The sequence below is a fragment of the Rhincodon typus genome, chromosome 32 (genome assembly GCF_021869965.1).
Source record: "Rhincodon typus isolate 14 chromosome 32, sRhiTyp1.1, whole genome shotgun sequence".
Lineage (NCBI taxonomy): Eukaryota > Metazoa > Chordata > Chondrichthyes > Orectolobiformes > Rhincodontidae > Rhincodon > Rhincodon typus.
Window position 1 is genome coordinate 10733037 of NC_063363.1, and position 27696 is coordinate 10760732.

The 27696-nt window shown below is 42.7% G+C and overlaps 2 protein-coding genes across 2 annotated transcripts in view; one reads left to right on the forward strand and one right to left on the reverse strand.

Annotated features, from left to right (window-relative positions):
- The window catches only part of slc37a4a (solute carrier family 37 member 4a), a 31057-nt gene extending 29099 nt beyond the window's left edge, over positions 1-1958 (forward strand). Inside the window, exon 5 of the mRNA XM_048615366.1 lies at positions 239-1958. Coding sequence (XP_048471323.1) covers positions 239-405 — 167 coding nt within the window. The 3' untranslated portion in view covers positions 406-1958. The remainder of the gene's footprint in view (positions 1-238) is intronic.
- A 4371-nt stretch (positions 1959-6329) lies between these two features.
- LOC109917571 (E3 ubiquitin-protein ligase TTC3-like) overlaps positions 6330-27696 on the reverse strand; it is a 110379-nt gene continuing 89012 nt past the window's right edge. The window contains exons 30-38 of the mRNA XM_048615338.1: positions 27479-27582; positions 25247-25337; positions 23068-23169; positions 18484-18624; positions 17378-17535; positions 13146-13272; positions 11694-11846; positions 8956-9042; positions 6330-6773 (exon numbers count right to left, since the gene is read on the reverse strand). Coding sequence (XP_048471295.1) covers positions 6693-6773; positions 8956-9042; positions 11694-11846; positions 13146-13272; positions 17378-17535; positions 18484-18624; positions 23068-23169; positions 25247-25337; positions 27479-27582 — 1044 coding nt within the window. The 3' untranslated portion in view covers positions 6330-6692. The remainder of the gene's footprint in view (positions 6774-8955; positions 9043-11693; positions 11847-13145; positions 13273-17377; positions 17536-18483; positions 18625-23067; positions 23170-25246; positions 25338-27478; positions 27583-27696) is intronic.

The following is a 27696-nucleotide window of genomic DNA, read 5'->3' on the forward strand; positions in this document are numbered from 1 at the left end:
GGAGCAGGAAAGCTGACATTTCGGGTTGGGACCCTTCTTCAGAAAAAAGGGTCCTGACCCGAAACGTCAGCTTTCCTGCTCCTCTGATGCTGCCTGGCCTGCTGTGTTCTTCCAGCTCCACACTCTGTTAACTCTGACTCCAGCAATCGGCAGTTCTCACTATCTCACTATTTAGTTCAAATCTTTTTCTTGATCTGCAGCATTCATTGGTAACCCAGTTCTGCTTTGTGTCCCACAGTGGGGGGGTTCCTGGCTGGCTTCCCATTCAGTTCGATTGCCAAGGTTTACAGCTGGGACATGGCGTTCTGGATCGCGGAGGTCACCTGCGCTGTCACCACGGTGGCCTTTTTCCTGCTGAGAAACATCCGGACCAAGATGGGCCGCCTTCCCAAAAAAATTGACTGAAATTCAGCCACACTCACCCAATAGAGAGCCTGCTGCTTGTCATCATATTGCTAAAGGCCTACGAGGGAGTGGTTCTGATGTCCCCACTACTGCGAGTCCATTTTCAGCAAATCCCATCACTAAATTTCCCTTTTCCACATCTACATCTCCGACCCCTTCGCCCTCTTTGCTGTGCGAGGTTCAGCTATTTATCCAAGATATTCAAAGTGTATCCGGGCTGCGGGTCAGAAATGACCTGGAAAATTTCATTCTTCTTTGTGTTAAAAGATGACAGTGTTTCTCCTTCTTCCAGTTCAGTGGTTTGGTTGGTCATGTTAAGGTTGGCCTGGACTTTATTGCAGTCGCTACTAGCGTGCACACTACCACCGGCTGTAACAGGAGCTAGGAAGCATTGAGAGTGGGAGAGGCAGCAACATAACAGCAAAGGGTGAATGGGAGGATGCAGTTGTCAAGGTGGATTTCCGTAGGACCCCATCACCAACATCACTTAAACTGCTTGCTGTCTTCCATTGTCTTGGAAGACGAGTTATCACATCTAATGATGCATGAGGAGCGTAGACTTTTGTTTGCCTTCAATAGCTTGCTTTTCCTGCCAGAGGCTGTAGCTTGGGGGTGACCGTACCTCAAAAGCCTGACTGTGTTGGAGCATCTCCTCCTTTTACTGCCTGCTGTAGGTATTTTAGAGAGATTTTTAGATTAAGTCTCAGAAGGGGAAGAAATAGCAAGCCTTGGAAATGTCACCTTGTGTAACTAATGGAATGCAAGAATGACCAATGCATTCACTCTTCCTCTTAATCAAATTTTTCCCTTCTTAATCAACCTGTTTTGCAGCATTCCCTGTGGTTCTCAAGCCCTGGGGTAAGAACTGAACCCCAGGCTTCTGGTTCAGAGACAGGGATGCTACCACTACACTACAAGACCTCCTCTCTGTAATCCTGCTATTGTTTTAAAATACGTCTTCTACTGACTCTAGTGGACTCTAATCTGTACCCCACAGTGGAAAACCCAGCAGCCATGGAGTTTGTAGATCATGCGTAAGAATTACCTTGTTACCTAACTACATTACAGCCAATGAAGTATAATTGCTGTTGTAACGTAGGACCAGGTGATCATATCCACAAGGGTCAAAGATCAACAACACAACTAACAATAGAACCTCGTACTGATGTGCTTCATTCAATATGTCCCAGTTAAGATTTGATGATTGGTCCTGAAAATGGTAACTCTCAATGCAGGAGATAAATGTTGTAACTTGTAGATCACATGATGTAATCTTCAGGATTGTCTCCATGGTGTCTTGTGTATTTTATTTCTGGTTCTGGTGTCTTCACCCTGTGTAGTCTGTGATTAGAACACGCACTGACATCAGATAGTATAATGACTCTCAGTAATGTGGGAACAGAATTTTTTTAAGCTCAGCTGGTGAGCCATTACCCATGTGATATGACAGCAGCTTCCTTTTGGTGAGTTTTTCCTTTTGTTGCCAGTCCCATTCAAAATTTCCTCCCAGTCTGTTCTCTCAACTTTTTATTGAATAAAGCTTATTAACCACATTCTGTTCTTCCTGGTGGTCAACTATCTTAAAGGACAAAAGAAAACATAATCAATTACATTTCAACAGTGATACAGATGAATGCTGTGAAGTACCATTACGAAAAGAGTGTGTGTTTACGTTGGGATTATAGTTGGATACAGTGTACTGGATGACGAGCTTAGCTCAAAATTTGTCATATTAACAGTTAAGTGAAATATGTGCAGTTGTTTCAAGAACCATCTGACCACACAGGAAGGATTCAAACACTAATTATAACCATTGCAGACAAGTGGCATTTCAACTACAGCAAGTAGTTACCTAGGGCCGTGCAATCACAGCCTGTACTGGTTAAAGGTATTTGGAGTAACTAAGGCTCCATTCATATCATCTTACTTTTGTGGTTAGTTCATTTGGCCCCCATATGGAACAACCTTTTCCTTTTTTACAAGATCTCAGTTGGCACACCATAGTCTGTACCGGAGAGAAGCCAGACATTCTGCCCCACAGCTGCTGTCAATAGTATGCTTGTGTTGTACAGCTGGCAATTGAAAGCGGTGCACAGTGACTCATCTTCCAATGCTTTCCTCAATGTAAAGCAGTTGAACCTCTATTCTGCATCTCTTCCGTTGCTGAGATCGAGTCTGAGGGGGGTGGATTCTGGCCTGATTGCTTAACCTATCCAGGGTACAAATGAATGACAGTGCTGAGATACTTGGGTACAGAGGTGGATTCTCAAATCTGTCTTGGTACAATTGAACACTATTTACATTAAACGTTGTGAGGGTGGCTGGGTAGAGTATCAAATCCTGTTGTTGTATATCGTAGCAATAACTTTAAAGAGACATTTGTACTCCTAGATTCGAATTTCCACGTTGATGTAGTTAATTAAAATTGTATGCTAATGCTGTTTTAATTCTTAAATTATGCTTAATTAGAATAGGATTCAATGTTTTAATCAATGAAAATGTAGTTAAGTTCTTAATGTTTGATTCATGTATTAAACAAAAACAGAAAACAATAGTCAGTGTCTTAAAGTAATACCAGCTGCTGTCACAATAGGTAACAGTACTGAAACATATCCTTTTACTGGAGTGAGGTGCAAGAGGAAAGATGGTGGCCGATCCAAAATAAAAATGCACTTTTAAAATAATTCAATGTGAATAGCAACTAATAATTATATCTTAAACACATACGTGAACCAACTCAGTATTTTGAGTGTAGCTTCCAGACTGCAATATGCACTGGTGAATGTAGTAATCTGTTCAGTAGAGCCTGTGCGAAGTGTCAGAGCCAACAGCCTTCACTGAGGCTTGAATAACAGAGTCTTCTATAACAGAGTCCTGCAGCCAAGAGCTGAGAAAAGTTTACTTCTATGACTGTTTTGGAGCTCAGACTGCAGTATGAATCAAGTACATTACAAGGTGCTGGAAATTACAATCCCAATTACAATCTTGCACTGCCCTTGAATCACTTCCAAACAGGGGTATATTTTAAACTGCATGACATCCTTCAACAGAATAGACATTTTCAGATCAATCTGTCCACCAATGTTATTACAAGTGTCTGGAGAGAATGAGACTTGAACCCAGGCCTCCTACTCCAGAGGTAGGGATACTGCACTACAAGAATTTCTACAGACATGGGTCATCTCTGCATAGAATGGAAGTCAGCTGTCCACAATCACTGGAGTACAAGAGAAAAATGACCCCCATGTTATGGAACTGGGACAGTGATTTGCAACAATTTTGAGCACTACAGCTTAGTTTAGTATTGACTAATTGAGTACTTGGAGAATTACACTCTGTCATGATATAAAAATATCCCAGTGATTGTGATCAGACCAAATGCTCTAGAATTATAACCACTGCTGTTTGGACACAGTTCAGTCTCACAATTCAGCTTAATTAGTGAATATGGAGTACAATGAAGTACTTTTTTTAATGGAATAAAAATCAACGTGACAATGTGTTGAATTTAAACAAGATATTAAAAAGCTTTTATAATAAAACAGGTCTATGCGTGTTGGTACTTCTACCTCGGTACAAATAATTTTTTATTAAAAGAGAATTTGTGCCCATCAGGATGTTGAGGAATGAAAAGATTTTCCATATCAAAGTTCCCAGGGTAAGTATCAAGCACTCAGTTCAGGTCTCGTCACAGAATTGGCAGGGCACAGGAGGCCATTTTGCCCATCACGCCAACACCAACTCATTAAAAGAGCATCATGACCTATCTCCTGCTTTATCCCCGTATTCTTGCACACTATTTGTATCCAAATCATAATCCAATACTGTCTTGAATGCCTCAATTGATCCTGCCTCCACCATGCTTCCTGGCAGTGCATTTCATCACTAGATACAGAGGTGGTGAGACTTTCATTCATGTTCTTACCTTAATATTTGACTGTTCCCATGAACTCCCTTGCTGATATCCCATATTCTATCAACTATAAACTTTGTTATCTAAAATCGTGCAGTTTATGTTTTACCTCATCTGAAATCCTGTTCCTCTGACAGCTTCGTGTTCACCAACATGGCTTCTAGTTGAGCGCCATCTTGATTTTAAAGTCTTATCCCTCTTTCAGGTTGTCCCTCTATTTCCGTGATCTCATCCAGCGCCATTAAAATTACTCCACTCATTGCCTCTTAAGCATACAAACATTTGAGAACAGGAGTAAAGGTGAAGTGACCATAGTCTGACTGGACCATTAGCTTCTCTCTCGTTAGACAGAAATGACGGGTGGTGGTTTAACCTGAGGGTCATCACACCTCAGGTGAGGGGAGAGGTTGAGAATGGAAGTCCTTTATAATAACCTCAGCCAGTGTGGGAGTTGAACCTGAGCTGTTATTGTCATGTGTATAGCAAACCAGCCATCCAAGCTAACCAACATCACTCCCCCGCCGCCACCACCACCCCCACCCCCCCCGCACCAAACCCGACAGCAGGAATAGTAGGCCGTTCAACACCTTAAGGTTTCCTCTGCTGTTGGATGAAATCATGGCTCGTTTGACTATGGCCTCAACTCCACCTTCCTGTCTACCACAATTATCTTTCAACTCCCTTGTCAGTCAAGTATCTACCTATCCCTACCTTAAGAATATTCAATGATCTTGTCTGTCTTGGACTCTGAGGATGACTCAGGGTTGTGAATGTGGAATGGAGAGAAAAATGTTTTCCACTTAAATGGGAGATCCCTTATTTTTAACCCCCCACCATAGTTCCCAGTCTCTTCCACAAAGCAAAAACATCCTTTCAGCCTCAATTCTGTCAGATCCCTCAGAATCTGATGCTTTCAGCTGCATGGGCATCATTACCTACTGAGCACGAACTTTGCAATACCATAGTTTCCTCCTTTCAGACCCTGTATAAAATCTTCCTCTTGTGCCACAGTGTCCCTACCTCTGATCCAAGAGTCCTGGGTTCAAGCCCCATCTGCTATGGATGTGTGTCATAACAGGTTGACTAAAATAATTAAAGCCTCTCCCTTTAACCAGGTTTTTGTGGACCTCTGGTACAGTATCGCCTCCTGTCGCTCAGTGTCATACTTTGTTTTGAAATGTTCTTTTGAAACCCCTTGGGACAATTAGTTACATCAAAAATATTATGTACACCTTGTAGAATGAAATGGCCTTTACAATGCCCTAACAATGTGTCTCCTGTATCCTCAGCAGAACAGCACACTGAGGTAGCATCCAATCCATATCTATCCAAGCTAGCCCGTCAGTAACAAACCTCGGGACAGCTTTGAAATCTTGCAGAGTGGATGAGAGACTGTGTGGATGGGTGCCCCAATATTTTTCAAACGACGGCAGCTGGCAACTGTGCCTTATCCACCTTCTTCCATCACGCTGGCACCTCAGAACTCTAGGCACGATGCACCAAGAGATCAGGGTCTTCCCTGAAAGCAAAGGGAGTGAAAGAGCTCTAACCCAAGCAGTGAGTTCATATCAGAACCTGCTGCTGACAGTGTAAGACCACAGAAGCTGTAGTTTACCAAAATGGAATGGTGTAATTTCAGAAAGCACACCCAAAAGTTTCTGCTGAGAAGGAAGTCCTGCCGAGTGCAGTGTCCTTAGTGAGCAGCCTGGGAGGAAGTAGCAAGTGCAGACTTTTCCCATCGAATGCCTGAATTCCATTAGGCTAAACCAATCCCAAATACAAGGACAGGAATAAAACCTTGATAAAAAAAAAACTCAGTCACGCTCTGAAGCTTGTCCTTCATTGCTACTCACACTTGTCTCTCCTACCCTGGGAACAGTACAGGAAAGAACAAACTCTCCTTGCTGGAATGGGGAGTTAAAAACAAATTTCTCGTTTTCCAAAAGGTTCCTTTCAGCAGACCGATTCTATACCCAGCACTAAGTTCAATGCAATACTCAGCCTACGCCAATGTTTAGATAATCTTTTATTTCTTTTAAACTGTAAATTATTACATTCCCTCCCATACTTGTAAAATGTGCCTCAGTAGCACAGCCAAGGAATTGGTATATGGTTCACAAAATAATCATTCAATATAGTATCACTAACTTTGATAGGAACTCATCAATGTAATAGTTTGAAATCCATGTGACAGGATTCCACATTTACTTCTTGAACCCAAAGCCATTGTCCTAACAGAAATGTATCGTACACACTCCTGTAACTGCACCACAACAGCCTTTACTCCTGTCACAGGGTTCCTGAGCAAAAGCCCAGTGATGGCATTTCCGGTGGGTCAGCCAACAGACGACAGTTACAGATTCCAGTCATGAGGTTAGGATTGTGAGAACGAGGTTGCAAAGCTAAGTGTGCAACTTGGGCAGGTCTTCTGTTCCTTCAGCCACAGGGAGATACACTGTATCCAAGAAGAAATACAGAGAACACATAATGAGGAAATATTGCAAATATCTGCAAAGCATTTACAGCATGAAAACAAACCATTCAGCCCAACATAGACTCATACAGCATGGAAACAGACCCTTCGGTCCAACCTGTTCATACCAACTATAATCCCAAACTAATCTAGTCCCACCTACCTCTGCTTGGAGAATAGAAAACAATCAACTGATGGAGCTGAAGAGAGAGTGCAAGGTAGGGTAGAGTAGAGACAAATTCACCACAGTCCTTCCAGACCATAGGGCTGCTATGCCATTAGAAAGAGAGAGAGAGAAACGACTGGTGGTGGTTTAACTTGAGGGTCAACCATGTCTCATGGTGAGGGGAGAGGCTGACAAGGTGGGACCTTCATGGTAACCATGAGAATTGAACCCACTCTGTATCAAACCAGCTGTCTGGCTTATCAGCTCCCCAGGCAAGGGCACAGGCTAAGGACACAGGTTTCCTTTACTCATTCACGGGATGAGGGTGTCGCTGGCTAGGCAGCGTTTATTGCCCTAATTGTTATGAGTCACCCACATTGCTGTGGGTCTGGAGTCACATGTAGGCCAGACCAGGTAAGGATGACAGTTTACCTCCCTAAAGGACCTTGTTGAACCAGATGGGTTTTTTCAACAATGGATTCATGGTCATTAGATTCTTAATTTGAGATATTTTTATTGAATACAAATTCCACCATCTACCATGGCAGGATTCGAACCCAGGTCCCCAGAATGTTGTCTGGGTCTCTAGATTAACAGTCCAGTATTAATACCACTAGGCCATCGCCTCCCCACACTCCTGTAACTGCACCGCAAGAGCCTTTACTCCTTTGAAAGATCTGACTGAACATAAGGATCAAAACAGCCAAATTGTTTACATTCTCTATTTAATCTCCATCTCTATTAAAAACAACAATTCTTTCCCCACTGGTTATGGATACAGTCCTTGGTCATCACAGCTCAGTAGCCTTTCTTTGAACATGCACGGAGCCACTGAGCATCAAAAAACTACTACACCATGAAGAATGTAACAACAGGGTTTGGACCTATTCTCATCAAAAACCACAGCCCTGCTGCTCCCAGAGAGGGTTACTGTTTCAGCGAGCAAGGACGGGAACTCCATTCTTTTGTGGGGTGTGGGCATAGCTGGGCAAGGCCAGCATTTACTGCCTAATTTCCTTTGATCTGAATTGTTTCCTAAGCTATTTCGGAGGGCAATTAGAGTCAAACATATTGCTGTGGATGTGGAGTCACACAGTCATGATGCCGCTAGCTCCCCATTTCCCTACAATAAGGGGTACACAGATGGCAATCATTAACAAGAACTTAGCAATGAACTTCTTTTTAATTCATTCGAGAGCCTTGGGCAGGACTGACTAGGCCAGTACTTACCTAATCGTTAAGAGTCTACCACATTACTGTGGGTCTGGAGTCAGACCAGGCCAGACCATCTAAGGATGACAGACTTGCTTCTCGAACAAGACTTCTATGAACTATATCAGTTTTTACAACAAATCAGCAGTCGTTTCATGGTCACCAGACTTTCAAAAAATTTCACCATTTGCCCAATGGTGGGATTCGAAGCCACGTCCACAGAACATTAGCCTGGGGTTTTAGGTTATGAGTGGTCATTACCACAATCTGCCCTTGGGCCTTTGCTGATGTGTGCGGCACTGGGCTAGAATTTTTTGATCAGGCCTCCCTCCAGATTGGGCTGGAGGAGGGTATTTTGGGGGGGGTGGGGGGATTGTTGGAATTGGCATTGCTAACCTCTCGTCAGCTTTTTGTCTTTAATTCCCTGGACACTGAACAGGCCGGAGGAGTGAAATGATTTGTTCATGTTCCCATTGTCCTATGGTCTATATTTGGGTTAGTTACTCAGTGTGGGGACAGGGATGGGCATCTTGGTACCACCATAGCTCTGGCACCTTCTGGGAACGAGATCAACCTGTGTTTCCCCACACACTCAGTATACAGTGACACGGTGCTAGGAAGGGGTACCTCTGGAGGGGAGGGTTAACTGGACTGGGACCCCTTCCAAAGCTGAATAGTCAGCTATTCAGGCCAGTCCTGTATCAAACCACAATCCAATTAGAGAGTCAGTGCCTGCAGGAGAGGAGGAGATGAGAGTAGAAAGATCAAAAGAGCCCGATCCTTTACCTCTCTGTGGTATTTGTGTCCACATTTCATTACAAAGAGACGACTGGTGGTGAGTTCCTCCTGGCAAATCACACAGGGATCTTCATCCTCCAAGGAAGCAAGGAACACGTTAAGCAAGGTGCTGACAGGTCATTCACACCATCACAGATTATCACTGTATTATACAAATCTCAGCACAGCATGCCATTAAGCCACTGTGACCATCCTATGTTGTGAAAACTGCATGTTTTCTTTTTGGAAAATAAACTGAGAAAACTAGAAGTTTGCACACAGCTGCATTGCAGAGAACATACTGCTTGCTTCACATTCGAGTCAGAGAGTCATAAAGTTATACAGCACAGAAACAGACCCTTCAGTCCAACAAACCTATGCCGACCAGATATCCTAAATAAATCCAGTCCCATTTGCAAGCATTTGACTCATATCCCTCCAAACCCTTTTATTCATATACTCCTTCAGATGCCTTTTAAATGTTGTAATTGTACCAGCCTCCGCCACTTCCTCTGGCAGTTCATTCCATATACGCACCACCCTCTGCGTGGAAATGTTGCCCCTCAGGTCCGTTTTAAAACTTTCCCCTCTCAACTTAAACCTATGCCCTCCAGCTTTGGAATCCCCCAGCCTGGGGAAAAGACCTTGACTACTCATCCTATCCATGCCCCTCATGATCTTATAAACTTCTCTAAGGTCATCCCTCAGCCTCCCACACTCCAGGGAAAATAGCCCCAGCCTATTCAGCCTCTCCCTATAGCTCAAACCCTCCAACCCTGGCAACATCCTTGTGAATCTTTTCTGCACCCTTTCAAGTTTCAGAACATCTTTCCTATAGCAGGGAGACCAGAATTGAACACAGTATTCCAAAAGTGGCCTAACCAATGTTCTGTACAGCCATGACATGACGTCCCAACTCTTTCACTCAATGCACTGACCAATAAAGGCAAGCGTACCAAATGCCTTCTTCACCAACCTGACTCCCTCTGACTCCACTTTTAAGGAAATATGAACCTCGAAGATTAAAAACAGTGGAACTGTGGGGTGTTCACATTTTTTTTTTTTTTTTACACAAGATCACAACTCTTGCAGGATCTGGCTTTGATACTAGGTGCCCTTCGGTTGAAAAGCTGCCTAGCAACAGCTTTCAGATTTTTAAGTTGCAGTTCGTCATTCATCTGAATAGGTCAGTTGTACCTGGACTTCCAGAAATCCCGCGAGGAAATATGGGCCTATTTCTCACCCTCTGAGTGGGAACAAAAAAACAACACTCAAAGACTCTGAAATGAAGCACTTCCAACTCAAGCAAAGACCTAGGTCCAATTGACCAACCACCGAATTAAGGATCGCTCGCAAACTGCAACAATGAAATATCGTGAAAAAAAAAACTGCGAAAAAGTCACTCATTCACCATTGTGGCTGGGACTCAAATTTTCTACTCATGATATTTCTACAGAACTGTCTATCTTGTGTATCCTATTTGTGAATGAATGTGTGTGTTTGGGTTTAAAGAGCATGTAGTTTAAGTTTGTTTAGAGGCAGTTAGTTAATAATTTTTTGGCACTCATTAAATAATGACATTTATAATTAATAAATTTTTTTGCTTGTTTATTGATGGAACTTGGTATGGGTTTCTTTTGTCTAGATAGCAGTTAAAGTCAGGCAATTTAAACATCCCCGTGATTCAATTGGTCATTTGTATTTGTGATAGCTCATCCCTGTTTTTATTCTAAATGTTCAGTGTTCCGACATTTTTGTGGCTCCATTACTTGACCTGAACTACATCCAATAATCCAATGGGTGCCAACTCCTTGCTTTTTCTAATTCAACAGTCTTAAATAAAAACCCAGAATCTAACCTAAGATAATAAGGTGTAGAGCTGGATGAACACAGCAGGCCAAGCAGCATCAGAGGAGCAGGAAGGCTGACACTTCGGGCCTAGACCCTTCTTCAGAAATGCCAGAATCTAACCTACCCTGTTCTGCTGAAATAAGAAGAAAGTGCCAGGAAATCTTCCACGTCAGGCAGCATCTCAGGAGAAAGAAGCTGAGTTATCTTTCCAAGTTGATAACCCTTCATCGGACCGGTTCTGATAAAAAGTTATTAACCTCAAACATTAACTCTGCTTCTCTCCCCATAGATTCTGCCACAACTATCTAAGATTTCCAACACTTCCTGTTTTCATTTCCAATTTCCAGTATTGACGGTATTTCGCTTTGGAATTACTCTTTTACTGGCTTGTTCCAATTTTAATTCCATGTTTAAGGTTCTGTCTCTGTTTCTCTAAGTGGATGAGAATTTTGGCATTCCCTTTATATTTGTTGACTTTGTTCTTATCTGTAGAACTTCGTGCGTTGTCCAAATTGAGCTATAATCATCAAAAGTCTACACATTATGTCCGAGCTAGAAATTCCCTCCTGCATGATTCCTCGTTCCCTTACTCTGATGGTGTGGAATTTTTACTGATATTTGTCCTCATCATTGAGATTAATATTTACAAAGAAGTTTTGGGGAACTGTCTGATAATAATGAGATGGCATAACATCCTTTCACATAGGCTCCATTCCGAGATATGACTGCAGAAAAAAACTGCTCTACTGGTTATTATAGTTCTTTCAATTTGCAGTTTTAACCCACTTTTGAGTGGGGCATGAATTTAAAATGTTCCTGAGGAAAACTGCAAGAAAAATAAAATGACCGACACACACAAAACGCCCACAAGCACACACAAAACGAGAAAGGAATACCTGAAGGGCTGCCTCAGGATTGACTCCACTTTGATGGGACAAACCCGCGGAGTATCCAGGCTGATTGGTCAAGGAATCTGGTGTAATGTTTCTCCACGTTGCCGAAGGTAACATTGGATCAGCTGGTAGGCTCGAAAAATCCAGATTACTGCTCTGTGGGAGAACAAAAAGAAAGACAAACGATATCAACTTTAATCCCATCCTGAGAAATGAAAATTTTAAAACAAAAGGTTATACAGATGCAGCAACCTGTAATTAAACCTAGTTAACATGAGGCATCAGTTTGACTGCTACCTGGTGTAAGCCAACATGAATCAAAGTGAAACTCAGTTTGGAGATTACTCCACATCTCAGCCCACTGGGATTTCCTTCACTCCCCGTTTATAGGAGCATTGTCTACAGCAATAGGCTATCAGGTAAATCCTGCACAAAAAGACTTGAAAAAACTTTAATCTCACTATCATAACCTTATGCTGTCTGACATTGACTGACCCCTTCTAAATAGAAAAGAGCCTAAAACATGATGACAGGCAACGCATTCACACGCAGAAATCATTTAATGCATAAATAGCTCTTTAAATTGAAACTTACACAAACCTACTGACTGATTAAGATTCAGTCAAGTCTGGGGTTCAGATATTCTTGTACGCTTTCGAGCAGAATATTCAACAAGTCGACCTGCATTTATACAGTGCCTTTCGCTGAATATAGTTTTGGTTATGTCAAAGGAGACTGGTTCGAATAGAGATGGGAATCAGATGGTTTTCATAATTTAGCGCAGTGTTCAAATTCTACTTCTCGATAAGTTTTGCGATATGATAAAGCATATGTTAAGTGCTACGATGGAAACTACTGCCCAAACAGAAACAAAATTAAAGAAAACTTTATAACTAAATCAACTGATTGCTCACTTCAGTGTCTAACAGGATGACCCCAGTTAACCCTGCTCCAAATGTTAGAATTATTGCAACTTGCAAATTGGTACAAGTCCGTTGGCGTAATCTAGGGGAGGCAAAGGCCTAGTGGTATTATTGTTAGACTATTAATCCAGAGACTCTGCTAATCTTCTTGGCTCAGGGTTCAAATCCTGCCATGGCAAATGGTGGAATTTGAATTCCAGTTTAAAAAAAAAATTCTAGAATTATGAATCGACTGAAGACCATGAAAGCATATTGCCGATTGTCGGAAAAACCTGCCTGGCTTCTAATGTTCTTTGGTGGAGGAAATCTGCCATTCTCATTAGATTTGGCGTACACGTGACTCCAGACCCACAGCAATATGGATGATTCTCAACTGCCCTCTGGAATGGCCTAGCAGCCACTCAGTACAAGAGCAGCTAAGAACAGGCAATAATTGCTTGCCAGACAGCAAAACCCTTGTCCCATGAGTGAATTTAAAAAAAACAAACAATCTAAGATAGCAATAGCATACAAATGGCTCCTATTCACTTACGGCAAGTAGTGGCTGATGGTTTTTGATAAGGACTGATACTTGACTGATGATCTGTTCAAAGGACAGTCCAGACAATGAGTTATTGTTCAGAGCACGGACTTGCCGTAGTAAGATGATCATCGTTTCCCTGATCAGAAAAAAATTAAAAAACGTGAGGCTACACTAATAACTGAAGAGTTCAAGGTTCCTTCAAGACTAGATACATCAGGTTCTCTCCGCATCCAGTCCAGGCAGACAATAAACAACTATCTCAATTTGTGGAAAGTACATGTCACTACAAAGCAAATGGTACATTGAATTGACAGAATCATAGAAAACGCAAACAGAGGATCCATCCATCCAATTCATGCTCAGCCTTCAATTTCTTTCCCTTCTCAAACTGGCATTAACTTGCTCAATCCTTCAGGTGTAAGGTTAAACAATCAATACAAACAGATTCTTTGACCATAGGAAGTATCACAGCCATAGCCACAGCCACAAATGCCCAGACTCGCAGTCGGGTTTGCAATCAGCTCCCTGGAAAAAACAATTAGCCTGGGTAGCCCCTCCCAATCAGCACCTCTACTTGTGCATGTAGAGAATCACACAGATCTGCAACACTCTCCATGGTTTAATCGTCTGACCAGGATTCAGATGAGGAAATGCCACATGGCTTAGGTACCAGATGGTTCTTGGCACAACTAGGTGCCTTCAAGAAAGGAGAGAAGGAAAACAGGTGAACAGAGCAACTCGACTCTGAAGGAAAACACCTTCCCAAACCACCTGAGAGACTTAATGGTGGCTCAGTAATTAGTAATGCTGCCTCACAGCACCAGGACCCTGGATTCGATTCCACCCTCGGGCGACTGTCTGTGTGGAGTTTGCACATTCTCCCTGTGTCTGCGTGGGTTTCCTCCAGGTGCTCCGGTTTCCTCCCACAGTCCAAAGATGTGCAGGCGAGGTGGATTGGCCATTGGAAACTGCCCATAGTGTTCAGGGATGTGTAGATTAGGGGGGTGTGTCTGGATGGACCTGTTGGGCCGAAGGGCCTGTTTCTACATTGTAGGGATTCTATGATTAATTGACCCAATAGGTGGCTCACAACAACTTACATTTATATGGCATCTTTCACCTAATGGAATGTTCCAAGGCTCTTCACAGCGGTAGTATAAAATACAAAACCAAGCCATAAGAGATTAATTCAGAGACCGAAAACACGGTAAAAGATACAGGTTTTAAGGGAAGTGAAAGGGAGGGGCTTCGGCATGCTGTTCCCAAGCTCAGAGCCCAGACAACTGAGGGAAAAGACACCAAAGGCAAAGCAATTTAAACTGGAGATGCTCCAGATCCCAGAATTACAGGAGCACAGATCATAAGAGAGTTGGGTCACTGAAGCTTAGAAGCTATGGTAGAGGGCACCCGCAGGGCGAGCAAAGAACAAGAACAAAGAAAATAACAACACAGGAACAGGCCCTTCGGCCCTCCAAGCCTGCGCCAATCCAGATCGTCTATCTAAACCTGTTGCCTATTTTCCAAGGGTCTGTATCCATCTGCTCCCTGCCCCCATTCATGTATCTGTTGAGATACATCTTAAACGATGCTATCGTGCCTGCCTCTACCAGCTCCGTTGGCAACGCATTCCAGGCACTCACCACCCTCTGCGTAAAGAACTTTCCACGCATATCTCCCTTAAACTTTTCCCCTCCCACCTTGAAATCGTGATCTCTAGTAATTGAGTCCCCCACTCTGGGGGGGAAAAGGCTTCTTGCTATCCACCCTGTCTATGATTTTGTAGACCTCAATCAGGTCGCCCCTCAACCTCTGTCTTTCTAATGTAAATAATCCTAATCTACTCAACCTCTCTTCATAGCTAGCGCCCTCTATACAAGGCAACATCCTGGTGAACCTCCTCTGCACCCTCTCCAAAGCATCCACATCCTTTTGGTAATGTGGCGACCAGAACTGTATGCAGTATTCCAAATGTGGTCGAACCAAAGTTCTATACAACTGGAACATGACCTGCCAACTCTTGTACTCAATACCCGGTCCGATGAATGAAAACATGCCGTATGCCTTCTTGACCACTCTATCGACCTGCATTGCCACCTTCAGGGTACAATGGACCTGAACACCCAGGTCTCTCTGTGCATCAATTTTCCACAGGGCTTTTCCATTTATCGTATAGTTCGCTCTTGAATTGGATCTTCCAAAATGCATCACCTCGCATTTGCCTGGATTGAACTCCATCTGTCACTTCTCCGCCCAACTCTCCAATCTATCTATATTCTGCTGCATTCTTCGACAGTCCCCTTCACTATCTGCTGCTCCACCAATCTTAGTGTCATCTGCAAACTTGCTAATCAGACCATCCATACCTTCCTCCAGATCATTTATGTATATCACAAACAACAGTGGTCCCAACACGGATCCTTGTGGAACACCACTGGTCACAGTTCTCTGTTTTGAGAAACTCCCTTCCACTACAACTCTCTGTCTCCTGTTGCCCAGCCAGTTATCTATCCATCTAGCTAGTACACCCTGGACCCCATGCGACTTCACTTTCTCCATCAGCCTACCATGGGGAACCTTATCAAACGCCTTACTGAAGTCCATGTATATGACATCTACAGCCCTTCCCTCATCTATCAACTTTTGTCACTTCCTCAAAGAATTCTATCAAATTGGTAAGACATGACCTTCCCTGCACAAAACCATGCTGCCTATCACTAATAGGCCCATTTACTTCCAAATGTAAATAGATCCTATCCCTCAGTATCTTCTCCAGCAGCTTCCCCACCACTGACGTCAGGCTCACCGGTCTATAATTACCTGGATTATCCTTGCTACTCTTCTTAAATAAGGGGACAACATTAGCAATTCTCCAGTCCTCCAGGACCTCACCCGTGCTCAAGGATGCTGCAAAGATATCTGTTAAGGCCCCAGCTATTTCCTCTCTCACTTCCCTCAGTAACCTGGGATAGACCTGATCCGGACTTGGGGACTTGTCCACCCTAATGCCTTTTAGAATATCCAACACATCCCCCCCTCCTTATGCTGACTTGACCTAGAGTAATCAAACATCTATCCCTAACCTCAACATCCATCATGTCCCTCTCCTCAGTGAATACTGACGCAAAGTACTCGTTAAGAATCTCACTCATTTTCTCTGACTCCTCGCATAACTTCCCTCCTTTGTCCTTGAGTCGGCCAACCCTTCCTCTAGTTACCCTCTTGCTCCTTATGTATGAATAAAACGCTTTGAGATTTTCCTTAACCCTGTTTGCTAAAGATATTTCATGACCCCTTTTAGCCCTCTTAATTCCTCATTTCAGATTGGTCCTACTTTCCTGATATTCTTCCAAAGCTTCGTCTGTTTTCAGTCACCTAGACCTTATGTATGCTTCCTTTTTACTCTTTGCTAGTCTCACAATTTCACCTGTCATCCACGGTTCCCTAAACTTGCCCTTTCTATCCCTCATTTTCACAGGGACATGTCTGTCCTGCACTCTAATCAAACTCACTTTAAAAGCCTCCCACATATCAAATGTGGATTTACCCTCAAACAGCTGCTCCCAATCCACATTCCCCAGCTCCTGCCGAATTTTGCCATAGTTGGCCTTCCCCCAATTCAGCACTCTTCCTTTCGGACCACTCTCGTCTTTGTCCATCAGTATTCTAAAATTTACAGAATTGTGATCACTATTCCCAAAGTAATCCCCTACTGAAACTTCAACCACCTGGCCGGGCTCATTCCCCAACACCAGGTCCAGTATGGCCCCTTCCCGAGTTGGACTATTTATATACTGCTCTAGAGAGCCCTCCTGGATGCTCCTTACAAATTCTGCTCCATCTAAACCCCTAATACTAAGTGAGGTCATGGAGGGATTTGAAAACATGGAAAAGAATTTTAAAAACAAGATATCATTTGACTGGGAGCCAATGTATGTCAGTGAGTGGAGGTAGGTGAATTAGCACATTATGAGTTCAGACTGGGGCAGCAGAGTTTTGTTTAGCCTCAAGTTCAGATTGCAATGTGAACTAATGAACTGCTCAGTGTCCCATCTCTTGGATAATACAACTTGGTCCTGTGATGGTAAACGGAGATTTTAAACCTCACAAATGTTTCCACACACATCGTTGCCCTTCTCACAGTCAGGTTTCCTAATCAATCTAGAGACTTTTTTAAAAAAAATATACACATTAAGGGTTCCTCAATCCATTAAGCGAGTCTTCTTCAGACTCCAGTTATTTACCTGTTATGTTTTGGGAACAGCTCAGTCAATCGCTCCAGAAGTCGCTCCAAGTGATTTTGAGTTGATCCACCTGTTTGGCTGGGATTGCCTGGACCAATAGGTGTTTGGTGTGGTAACCCAGATGACATTTGCACCGATAACCCAGGGGACATTGAGCGCTATAAAAATTTCCAAGCAGATTTTAAATGAGAACAGTGTTCTAATTAAGAACACAAATGTTCATAGAAACAAAACAGCAATTTGCGGATGGAACTAGTCAGCATGGATTGAAGAAAGCAATGGATCTCATGTTAAAAGTGGACCCTTCAGAAGACAAGAACCACCATGTTTCTATCCAATGGGATTTTGAACTTTCATGACTTTCCCTATAAAAATAGAATCAAGTAAAACTCTTGCCTGTTTTAGGCCAGACCAGAGCCCCTCAACACTTTTTAAGAAGGTAGCCTAGACCCTAACTTTTTCTTATTTTAAAGGTAGATGTGAATGCCATGTTCCAGATCCGATGCGACTGGTCAAACTACTTGACGTTAAGCAAAACATAATTTGTTTAAACACCGTAGTTAAAATACAAACAAAAGAAGGAAGAATTTAAAATAACTTAACTATTTGAAAACTTAACTAAATAACAGATACAGTACCTATTACTAATTAACTGTTCCAATATAGTAACATCCCATAAACACACCCCTTGGCAAAAAGGGCAGATTCAGCCACAGACTCCCACATGCAGTTCTCCAATCGGAGAGGAAAAAACATCAAGGGAAGATTCAGAAAGTGTAGCAGCCAGGAGACATTCATTGAAGCTTCCAACTCTTCCAAGAACCCAATGGCTTCGGCTTAACACTAAACCTAAAAACTGAACAAAACTAGAAGGCCTGGTCTGAGAGAGCTGGCCATACCCAAGCAGCTTCCATTATTCCAACGTTTTAAAAAAAAAACCCAAGGCTTCACAAATTGTTCACCTCCTTAGAGACAGCTCCCAACTGCTGCCTTACAACCTCTATTCAAAACAAACCACGACAAAATAATCTCGTAAAGTGACAGTATCGTCACACTTCCCAGTCAGAAAGCAAACAAAATCCACGTGGAAATGTTTCCCAGCTTACCTGCGCTATTCCTAGCTGATTATTCAACGGAGCCAATCCTGGGGGAAATGCTGGTAGTGTCGAGGATGTTCCCTGGCTAGTGTTATTTGTGGGAAATCCACTGGAAGCCAAGAGCTCTTTTTGCTTTGCCATGTAGATATGCTAAACAAGAATCGTTAAAAAAAAAATTCTCAACTGCAAGTTGTACTCACCAGCAATGTCACAAAGCATCTGGTACTTGTATAAGATTTTTGCATTTGTATAGTTATTTTGCATTTCCTTGTAATACATACGTATATGGACTGAGCTGCCAGAGGAAGTAGTGGAGGCTGGTACAGTTACAACATTTAAAAGGCATCCGGATGGGTACGTGAATAGGAAGGATGTAGAGGGATATGGGCCAAATACTGGCAAATGGGACTAGGTCATATTGGGATGTCTGGTCAGCATGGATGAGTTGGACCGAAGGGTCTGTTTCCATGCTGTACAGTTCTATGACTCAATGACATCTTACATACTCTACATAAACAAACCCAAATGTACAACTGAATACATTGCAGTGGGAAGGAGAGGATCCTATGATCCTGTTTCATGTAGATATTAAAGACAAAAAGGTGACCGAGGAAAGTGGTTTTGCTGAGGTGACAAGAGTAGCTAGGAGCCGAGTTGTAAAGCAGAACCTGAAAAGCTAATAATGTCTGTATTGTTACCCAAGCCATGAGAATATTGGCACAGGGTAAAGTAGATTAGCGAGATGAGTGCATAGCTCACAATATTGGGTGGTAGAAATGGGTTTTGATTCCTGAGGAACTGGTTCTTGTGCTGAATTGGGTTGTACTCTGGGTTTGGTCTTCAATAGAACCACGCTGAGACCAGTGTTCTGGTCAGTCATTGAACTGGAATGGTAGAGAGGGCTCTAAACTACATAGTAGGGGTGAAGGATCAAATTTGAGAAGATAAGACAAGAGAGCATGGTTACAATAAGGAAAATGGCAGAAAGAGACGCCCAACAGTGCAACAGGAGATAGGACTAGAGATTACAAAGACACGTCTAAATACTTTGTATTTAAATACATGTGCCATTTGTAACAAAACCACAGGGAGATGATGGCCTAGTGGAGTTAGACTAAACTATTAATTCAGAGACCCAGGGAATGTTCTGGGGACATAGGTTTAAATATCGCCATGGCAGATGATGGAATTTGAATTTGATAAAAATCTGGCATTATGAGTCTAATGACAACAACAAAAGCTGATGTGGATCATCAGGAAAAAACCCATCTGTTTTACAAAGTCCTTTAAGGAAGGAAACTGCCATCGTTACCTGGTCTGGTATGTGACGCCAGACCCACAGCAATGTGGTTGACTCATAACTGTCTTTTCGGCAATTAGAGATGGGCAATAAATGCTGGCCCAGCCAACAATGACCACAACTCAAGGATGAATTTTAAAACAAATGAATTGACAGTGCAAATCAAAATAAATATATAAATAATATGATCTGATTGCTACTGCAGGTATTGTTTCAAAATGCCAAGGACTGGGACCTGATTATTCATCGGCCCACAACATTTAATAATGTCAAAAAGCTAGGAAAAGGTGGAAAGCCAGTTTTTAAATTCATTCACGGTATGAGGGCGTCACTGACCAGGCAGCACTTATTGCCCATCCCTAATTGCCCAGAGGGCAGTTTTAGAGTCAACCACATTGCTGTGGTTCTGGAGTCACATGTAGACCAGACCAGGTAAAGATGGCAGTTTCCTTCCCTAAAGGACATTAGTGAACCAGATGGGTTTTTCCAACAATCGACAATGGATTCATGGTCATCATTAGATTCTTAATTCTAGATATTTCTTTTACTGAATTCAAATTCCACCATCTGCCATGGCAGGAGTCGAACCTGGGTCCCCAGAACGTTATCCGGGTCTCTGGATTAATAATAGTTCAGCGATAATACCACTAGGCCACTGCCTCCCCTAATTAATTGTTAATTATTGCTGGCATTGGTACAACAGAGAGAGATGACCATAGTTCTAGAGATGACGTAGAATCAGTTTGGTAGATACAAAAAAATAGTATAAGTTAGAAGTCACTCATGGGAGTAGTTTATAGAGTTCTAACACCCATATACTACAGACTGATGTAGATAGGAAGAAGTAAAAAGGACTTGTGAAAAAGATATGGATGAATCAACTGGGCAAGTGTGGCATGATGCTGAGTTCATAGAATGTTTTCCATCCTATTTCTTGAACTGATTATATGCAACAAGACAGGGTTAACTAGTAACCTCTAGTAAAGATGCCTCAAGGTAGTAATGATTGAATATGACTGAATTTTGCATTCAGTTTGAAGAAGTAGATTGAACACTAGCGCTTAAACCTAAATACAGGCAATTATGAGACAATGAAGAGAGAGTGACGTAGGAAAGGGATACAAACTGTAGTGGTTGTAACAAGGTCAGACAGGTAGACCTCACAGAATGAGTACCTTGACTGGACCAGATTAATCGTCCCAATCAGGGAGCTCTGGCTGACAGATAAAAACAAGACTGTGGGACATCCTTGCACTCAGAGCTGAATCAGTGTCAAGGACTTTCCACAATAAAGGGTGGCTTTGTGATGGGAGACTGGCCTCTGTGGAGTTATTTCACTGAGCAGGTTAAGGAATGGGTCAGCGGAGATACAGTGGTAGGCATTTAAATAGCAATTTCAGCTATTTCTGAATACTCAAGAAAGACAGAAGCAGATGAATATCTCACAGCATTAAGTGTCCTGTCCAATAAGCAAGGAAGCTGTGGTAGACCCGGTCCTTGGAATTGATGTGGGGAAGTAGATTAATTGACAGGGGGGAACACTTAAGGAACAGTGATCATTGTAACATAGCGTTTAGGAGGGCAGTAGAAAACAGCACTGGTCCATCCAGAGTACAAATAGCACCAGGTTGAGAGCCAGCTTCATTGGAGCAAGGATGGTCCTGGGCCAAATGCAACTAAATGTTGTTGAGAAAAATATTGGTTGAACAAGAGGATACTTTTAAAGGAGAGATGGGTCAGACACTGTAAAGGAATATTTCTTCAAAAGAGAAAAGGCTGGATAAACAAGTCCAGACCTTCTAGGATACTGAAGGATGTGAAAGTAGATTTTGCATTTGGTTTGTGCAAACATGATTTTGTGAAAGTGAAATCAAGTTCAGCTAATTTATTCAAATTCTTTAAGAATGCACTAAGCAGCATAAAGAGTGGAGAAGCGGTGGATGAACTCTACTTAGATTTCTAGAAGGTATTCGACAAGGTGCCATATCAAAGGTTACTAAACAAAAGCTCACTATGTACGAGTGACTTACACATTCAAATATATTGAGGATTGGTTGGCTAATAGCAAGTAGAATGGGTCATTCTTGTATTGGCAGGAAGTGACAAGGAGTGTTCCAAAGGGATCAGTTTGGGTTGTCAGTTATATACAATTTATCTCAATGACTTTTAGTTGAAGGGGTCATGTGTATGGTTGCTAAATTGCTGATAGTGGAAGAATAGGCAGGGAAGTAGGATGTGAAGAGGACATAAAGTCTGTAAATGGACAACAGATGGCTTTACAAAGTGGCGAATATTTGTCAGATGAATGTCAGAAAACGTCAGCCTGTCCTCTGAGGGGAAGAATAGAAAAGCAGTGCGCTATTTAAATGGATAGAGATTATAGACCTCTAAAGTGCAGAGGGATCTGGACAAGCTGGTACATAAGTCACAAAAAGTCAGTACAGGTGCAGCTAGTGATTGGGAACGCAATGCAGAAAGTTGTCATTTATTGCAAGGACATTGGAATATAACAGTTAGGGATACTTGTACTGAGAACGTGTGGCCACATTTGGAGTACTGGTCACAAATTTGGACTCGTTCTTTAAGAAAAGATGAGAATTTATTCGAAGTAGTTCAGAGTAGATACTTGGGGTGGGGGGAAGCATTGTTTTACCAAGAAAGATTAGATAGGTGGGCCTATACCCTTTGTGGAGTTTTGAAGAATGAGGGGTAACCTTTTTTTCACTTGTGGGATGAGGGCATCGCTGGTTGGGTCAGCGTTTATTGCCTGTCCCTAGTTGCCTTGAGAAGGTGGGGGACAGCTGTCTTCTTGAACTGCTGCTGTCCATGTGTTGTGGGTAGAGCCACAATGCTGTTGGGGGGGAGGAATTCTAGGATTTTCTCCCAGTGACACTGAAAGAATGGCAGTATATTTCTAAGTCATATGTGGAGACATACAAAATCCTGATGGGACTTGACAATGTAGATGCTGCAAGAATGCTTCTAGAGGAACTAGGGGAAATATTTAAAAACAGTTTAAGGTGGAGGTATGGGGAAGATTTCTTTTCTCTCTCTCAAAGGGTCACCAGTCTTTGGAAACTCTCCTCTCCAGAATGCAGTGGAGGCAGTATCTATTGACTAATTTTAAGGCAGAGGTAGATTAATTCTTGACTAACAAGGGAATTGCTGGTTACTGGGATAGGCAGGGATGTGGAGCTGGAATCAGCAGTGATCTTATTGAAACGTGGAGCAAGCTAGAGGGGCTGAATGGCCTATTCTTGCACTTAATTTATACGTTCAAACTCAACACTTACCATGAAGTCAGACTGGGATGGGGGCAAGAGGACAGGAACCTGTGGCATGTTACACAACTTTGCTCCATTCCGAATCATGTCAATCTGTTCGTTGAAGGTACTCTGACAGAACAAAAGAAACATTGAAACATTAAAAAAAAGTGCTTTCCACAAATAACCAAAAGATAAAGCATTTCTTGCAGAATCTGAACACTATTTGAACATTCAATGCTTACCACTTATTTAGCTGAAATAACTTTATTACTGCAATAGTTCAACCAATCATTCTAAAACCTATCACTAAGAGTTAACTGTGGGCTCATTTTTCTATCCAGTGTCTTCCCTCTCTCTTTTTGGTTTTTAAGTAATGATTGTGTGATGCAGCAAACTCCTAAGCACAGAATGAGTACAGCACCTGGCATATAAAATACACCCCATCAGGATGTGGAGAATAGTGAATGTTTTTGCAAAGTGGCAGCGACCCTGTGAAAACAGACGGAACCTTACGAGGCTGTTAATCAGAAAAATGGGATTTGCAGCTTAAAGAATCTCAACCACTCAGGGGGTCACAGACCTTGGTCTGCTTCCATCAGCATCGACTTAGACAGTGAGAGGTAGCCATATACAGCTCTGCCAACTTTGGCCAGCACGGTGCCTCAGTGATTAGCATTGCCGCCTCACATCGCCAGGGACCCAGGTTTGATTCCACCCTCAAGCAACTATCTGTGTGGAGTTTGCACGTTCTCCACCTGTCTGCGTGGATTCCTTTGCCAGATACTGCAAGACATACGGGTGGCACAGTGGCTCAGTGGTTAGCACTGCTGCCTCACAGCGCCAGGGACCCAGGTTCAAATCTGCCCTCGGGCAACTGTCTGTGTGGAGTTTGCGCATTATCCCCGTGTCCTCCAGGTGCTCCGGTTTCCTCTCTGTCCAAAGATGTGAGGGTTAGGTGGATTGGCCATGCTAAATTGTCCCATAATGTCTAGGGATATGTGGGTTAAGTCGATTAGGCGTGGGACATGCGAGGTTACAGGGATAAGGCTGGGGGTTAGGTCTGAGTGGGATGCTCTTCGGACAGTCAGTGCAGACTTAATGGGCTGCATGGCCTATTTTCAGAGTATAGGGATTCTAACTAAGTAAAAGGCCGGATACTGTCCCAATTGATAAATTATTCCGGATTTAAGAGAGCAGGAAGGGCCATGAGATGTTTGAGTAGAAACAGACTGGGAGTTGGCTGTTTCTCATATTCCTGAGAGTGCAGAGTCTTTGGAAGGTAAAACCATCTGGAACAGCGAATGTCAACTCTTAAGATATTACAGCAGAGATCGGTGTCAACCGAAATAAGCGTTGTAATAGTCCACACTTGGCCCATAATTTTCTGGCCTGATGTTGATGACCCCAGGGAGACAGGGCAGAGTTTCCCAGCTTATTCCACATTATTGTCCTTGGGTTTTCTCTCTGAGGAGACTATAGGGAGTAGGGTAGGTGGGTTGGGGAGGTGGAGGAGGAGGTGTGATGGTAGATATAAGAAAGTTGGGGATTGGCGGCTGGTGGGAAGAGGTAAGGAAATGAACTGTCCCCCATTCTGGCTTAGGCCTAGTTTGACACAAGAGGCTGACAACAAATAAAAACTGCTCAGCTTCACATCTCATTGGATCTCAGGGCATTCCCAGACTGTACAAACTGGAGGAATTTAACATAAATGAAGGAAAATGAGAAGGAGAAAAAAAGACATTTTTCATGACCACCAAAATGACTCAAAGTGCTTTCATAACTAATGAAGCACTTGTTGAAATGTAGTCACTGCTGTCATGTAGGAAACCCATCAGCCATTTTGTACACAGCAAGCTCCCACAAACAGCTATGTGATAAAGACTAGAAAATCTGTCTTTCTGATGTTGATTGAGGTATAAGTATTAGGCACGCCACGAGAGATAACTTCTCCTTTTCACAATAGGGCCGTGGGATCTCTCTCATCAACCCAAGCAGGCAGGAATGGTCTCAGCCAAACACTTCACCTGAAAGACAGCAGCGCTGACAGTGCGGCACTCACTCAGGATCGAATTGGAGCATTGGGCCCTGGAGCGGGGACATGAACCTAAGATTCAGAGACTGCAGTGCTACCGACTGAGTTGCATCTGACATAGGGAAGACTTCTGAGAGAATGGACTACAAAGTATCTGTAAAACCAAATACTGACCACTGTTTGGTGTATTTTTGACTTGATGTCAGCAAGCACCAGCTCATATGCCAGCATCGCAGCCTTGACGTCAATCTGAACCGTGGGAGTGCTGTGAGGACAAAAGAAAGAGACACAGATTGTATCTTCAGAGCCAGCCCCTCATCTTTACAGCAGAGAGATCCTGGTCACTCTCCCACCAATGCTAATGTAGCTGGTTCTGGAATTAATGCAGAAAGAGGCAGATGCACTCACTCTTTGAACTGGATTGTAATGTTGCCATTCTTGGCTGCATGGTTCAGCTCATGTTTCTCTTTATTAACAAACTAACTTAATGCGACGTATCAACAGTCTGAATCAGCAAGCACTACACAATCCAAATGGACAACAGCATCCAAAACTATACAGGTGAAGGAGATAGATGTAAAAGTCACTGAGTCACAAAAGACGCAGCTGAGGTAGTAGATCAGCCATGATCTTACAGAACAGAACAACAGGTTTCAGGGGCCGTATGATCTATTCCTCTTTCTTATTTTGCTAAGTGTAAGTAAATGCTCATTCACACACAAATACAAGGGAACAGTCAGCTGTGTATATGATGGAATCATAGCATGTTTTTATTTTTAGATATAACACAGTGTGGAGCTGGAGGAACACGGCAGACCAGGCAGCATTAGAGGAGCAGGAAAGTTGACGTTTTGGGTCGGGACCCTTCTTCATATTTTAGTTGCTTTGTATTTTAACATTTGAATCGGCATTTTTGAGACTTTGATACGAACGGTTTAAAAAGCAACATCTTGTATGAATCCTTTAGCTCAATTGAGCAATCTGTACCCAGCATTTGCTACACCCTGTCTGCAGTGACCATAAACTGATGAATTCGGCGTCACCCTCTGGCAATCCGAGATAAAAGTCTGAAAAGTTGCTACAAACAACGACAGGGCAACCAGGATCGTTAAAGAGTGTCGTCAGTCTCTTGTTCTGAAATGCTTGCCCGCTGTCATCTTTTGAAGAAATACTGACAAACCCATCATCTATCTTCAGCATTTCCTTTTTTTTTTCCAAATCAACTGCTTCTAAAACCTGTCTCCACGTCCCTTCCCAATTTCAGGGAGATGTGGGGCTATCAAGGTCAGGAAATAAACAAAAAGTGGCTAGCTTCCTATCACTTTCAACCCATTTTCTTTAAAAACCAACATGACTTCCAGTTATTTTAAGCAACCTGTTTGAACATGTTATGACACACATCTGGGGCGTGTGGGACTTGAACAAAGGCTTCCTGCATCAGAAGTAGGCGCGCTACCACTTGGCCACAAGACCCCCCTTCACATGACTTCTACATTGATACACTCTACGAGGTTGAGCTGGGATTTGTTGCTAATCTCCATAAACTTGTCAGAGTCTCCAGCAAACTTTAGGGTGATGGGCGAATAGGATATTGAAATGAGTAGGGACGCAACAATGAGATGAATGTCAAGTTTATGGACTTGTAAGTATTAGGATTAACCAAGTATTAGGATTGTCACATGTGGAAGTAACAAAGGTTAGCAGGAGGAGATCAGCATCAGAGGGATTGAGGAGAGAGTGAGGTATGGCAATGCTACAGAGATGGAAAATTGATGGTCTCAATAACGTGCTCACAAACTCATCTCCCAGTCAAATATAACACTTGGGGTTGCGAACAGTCTGGTTCAGCCTCATTTTTAAATGAGCCTGCCTTTGTTTCTCTATGAAATCAGCCAATCCCACCTTACAGCAGGTCAAAAAGAATTACAAATGCAAGTCGATCTCTGTTCTGTAGACAGCCCGTGAAACAAGGAGGGATTGCAGACAGAAGACAGAGAAGTGCATTTGCATAAAATAGATACAGAAAATTGCTGGAGAAACTCAGCAGTTCTGGCAGCATCTGTGGAGAGAGAAACAGGGTTAACGTATCGAGTTTGATAGGATTCTTGTTCAGAACCTCTTCACGACCTCAGGACACCGAAAACCATTAAACCATCCACGTGACAATAAAAACCAAATCAAAAATCAAATCAAATCAAAATCAAAGCACTCTAAATTTGAAGCCATTTGTTGCAACATAGGCAGCAACACAGATTAGAGAGTGATGCTCTGGAGAAGTTATTCAACACAAGTCACTTCAATTTGATTGACTGCTGTCACCATTATGATTTGCAAGGCGTAACTATGTCACCAACATGATCATGCAGACTCTGACATGGTTTGCACAAGTTCGGCACACTCTCTTACCTCATCAGCTTCTGCCTCAAGCTGGACAGTTTAACCTCTCCTTCTTTTGCCGCTTGCTCAAGAAAAACAATCCCTTTATCTCGCCTGCCCTCCAGCACCTGAACCTGAGGAACAAAGAGAAAGTTGCATTTCAGAAAAGTTCAGGATGCAACTCCCCCCTCCTTTCCTTCCACTGAATAATTAGTCTACCAGCATTTGGTAGTACATCACCCGATTCC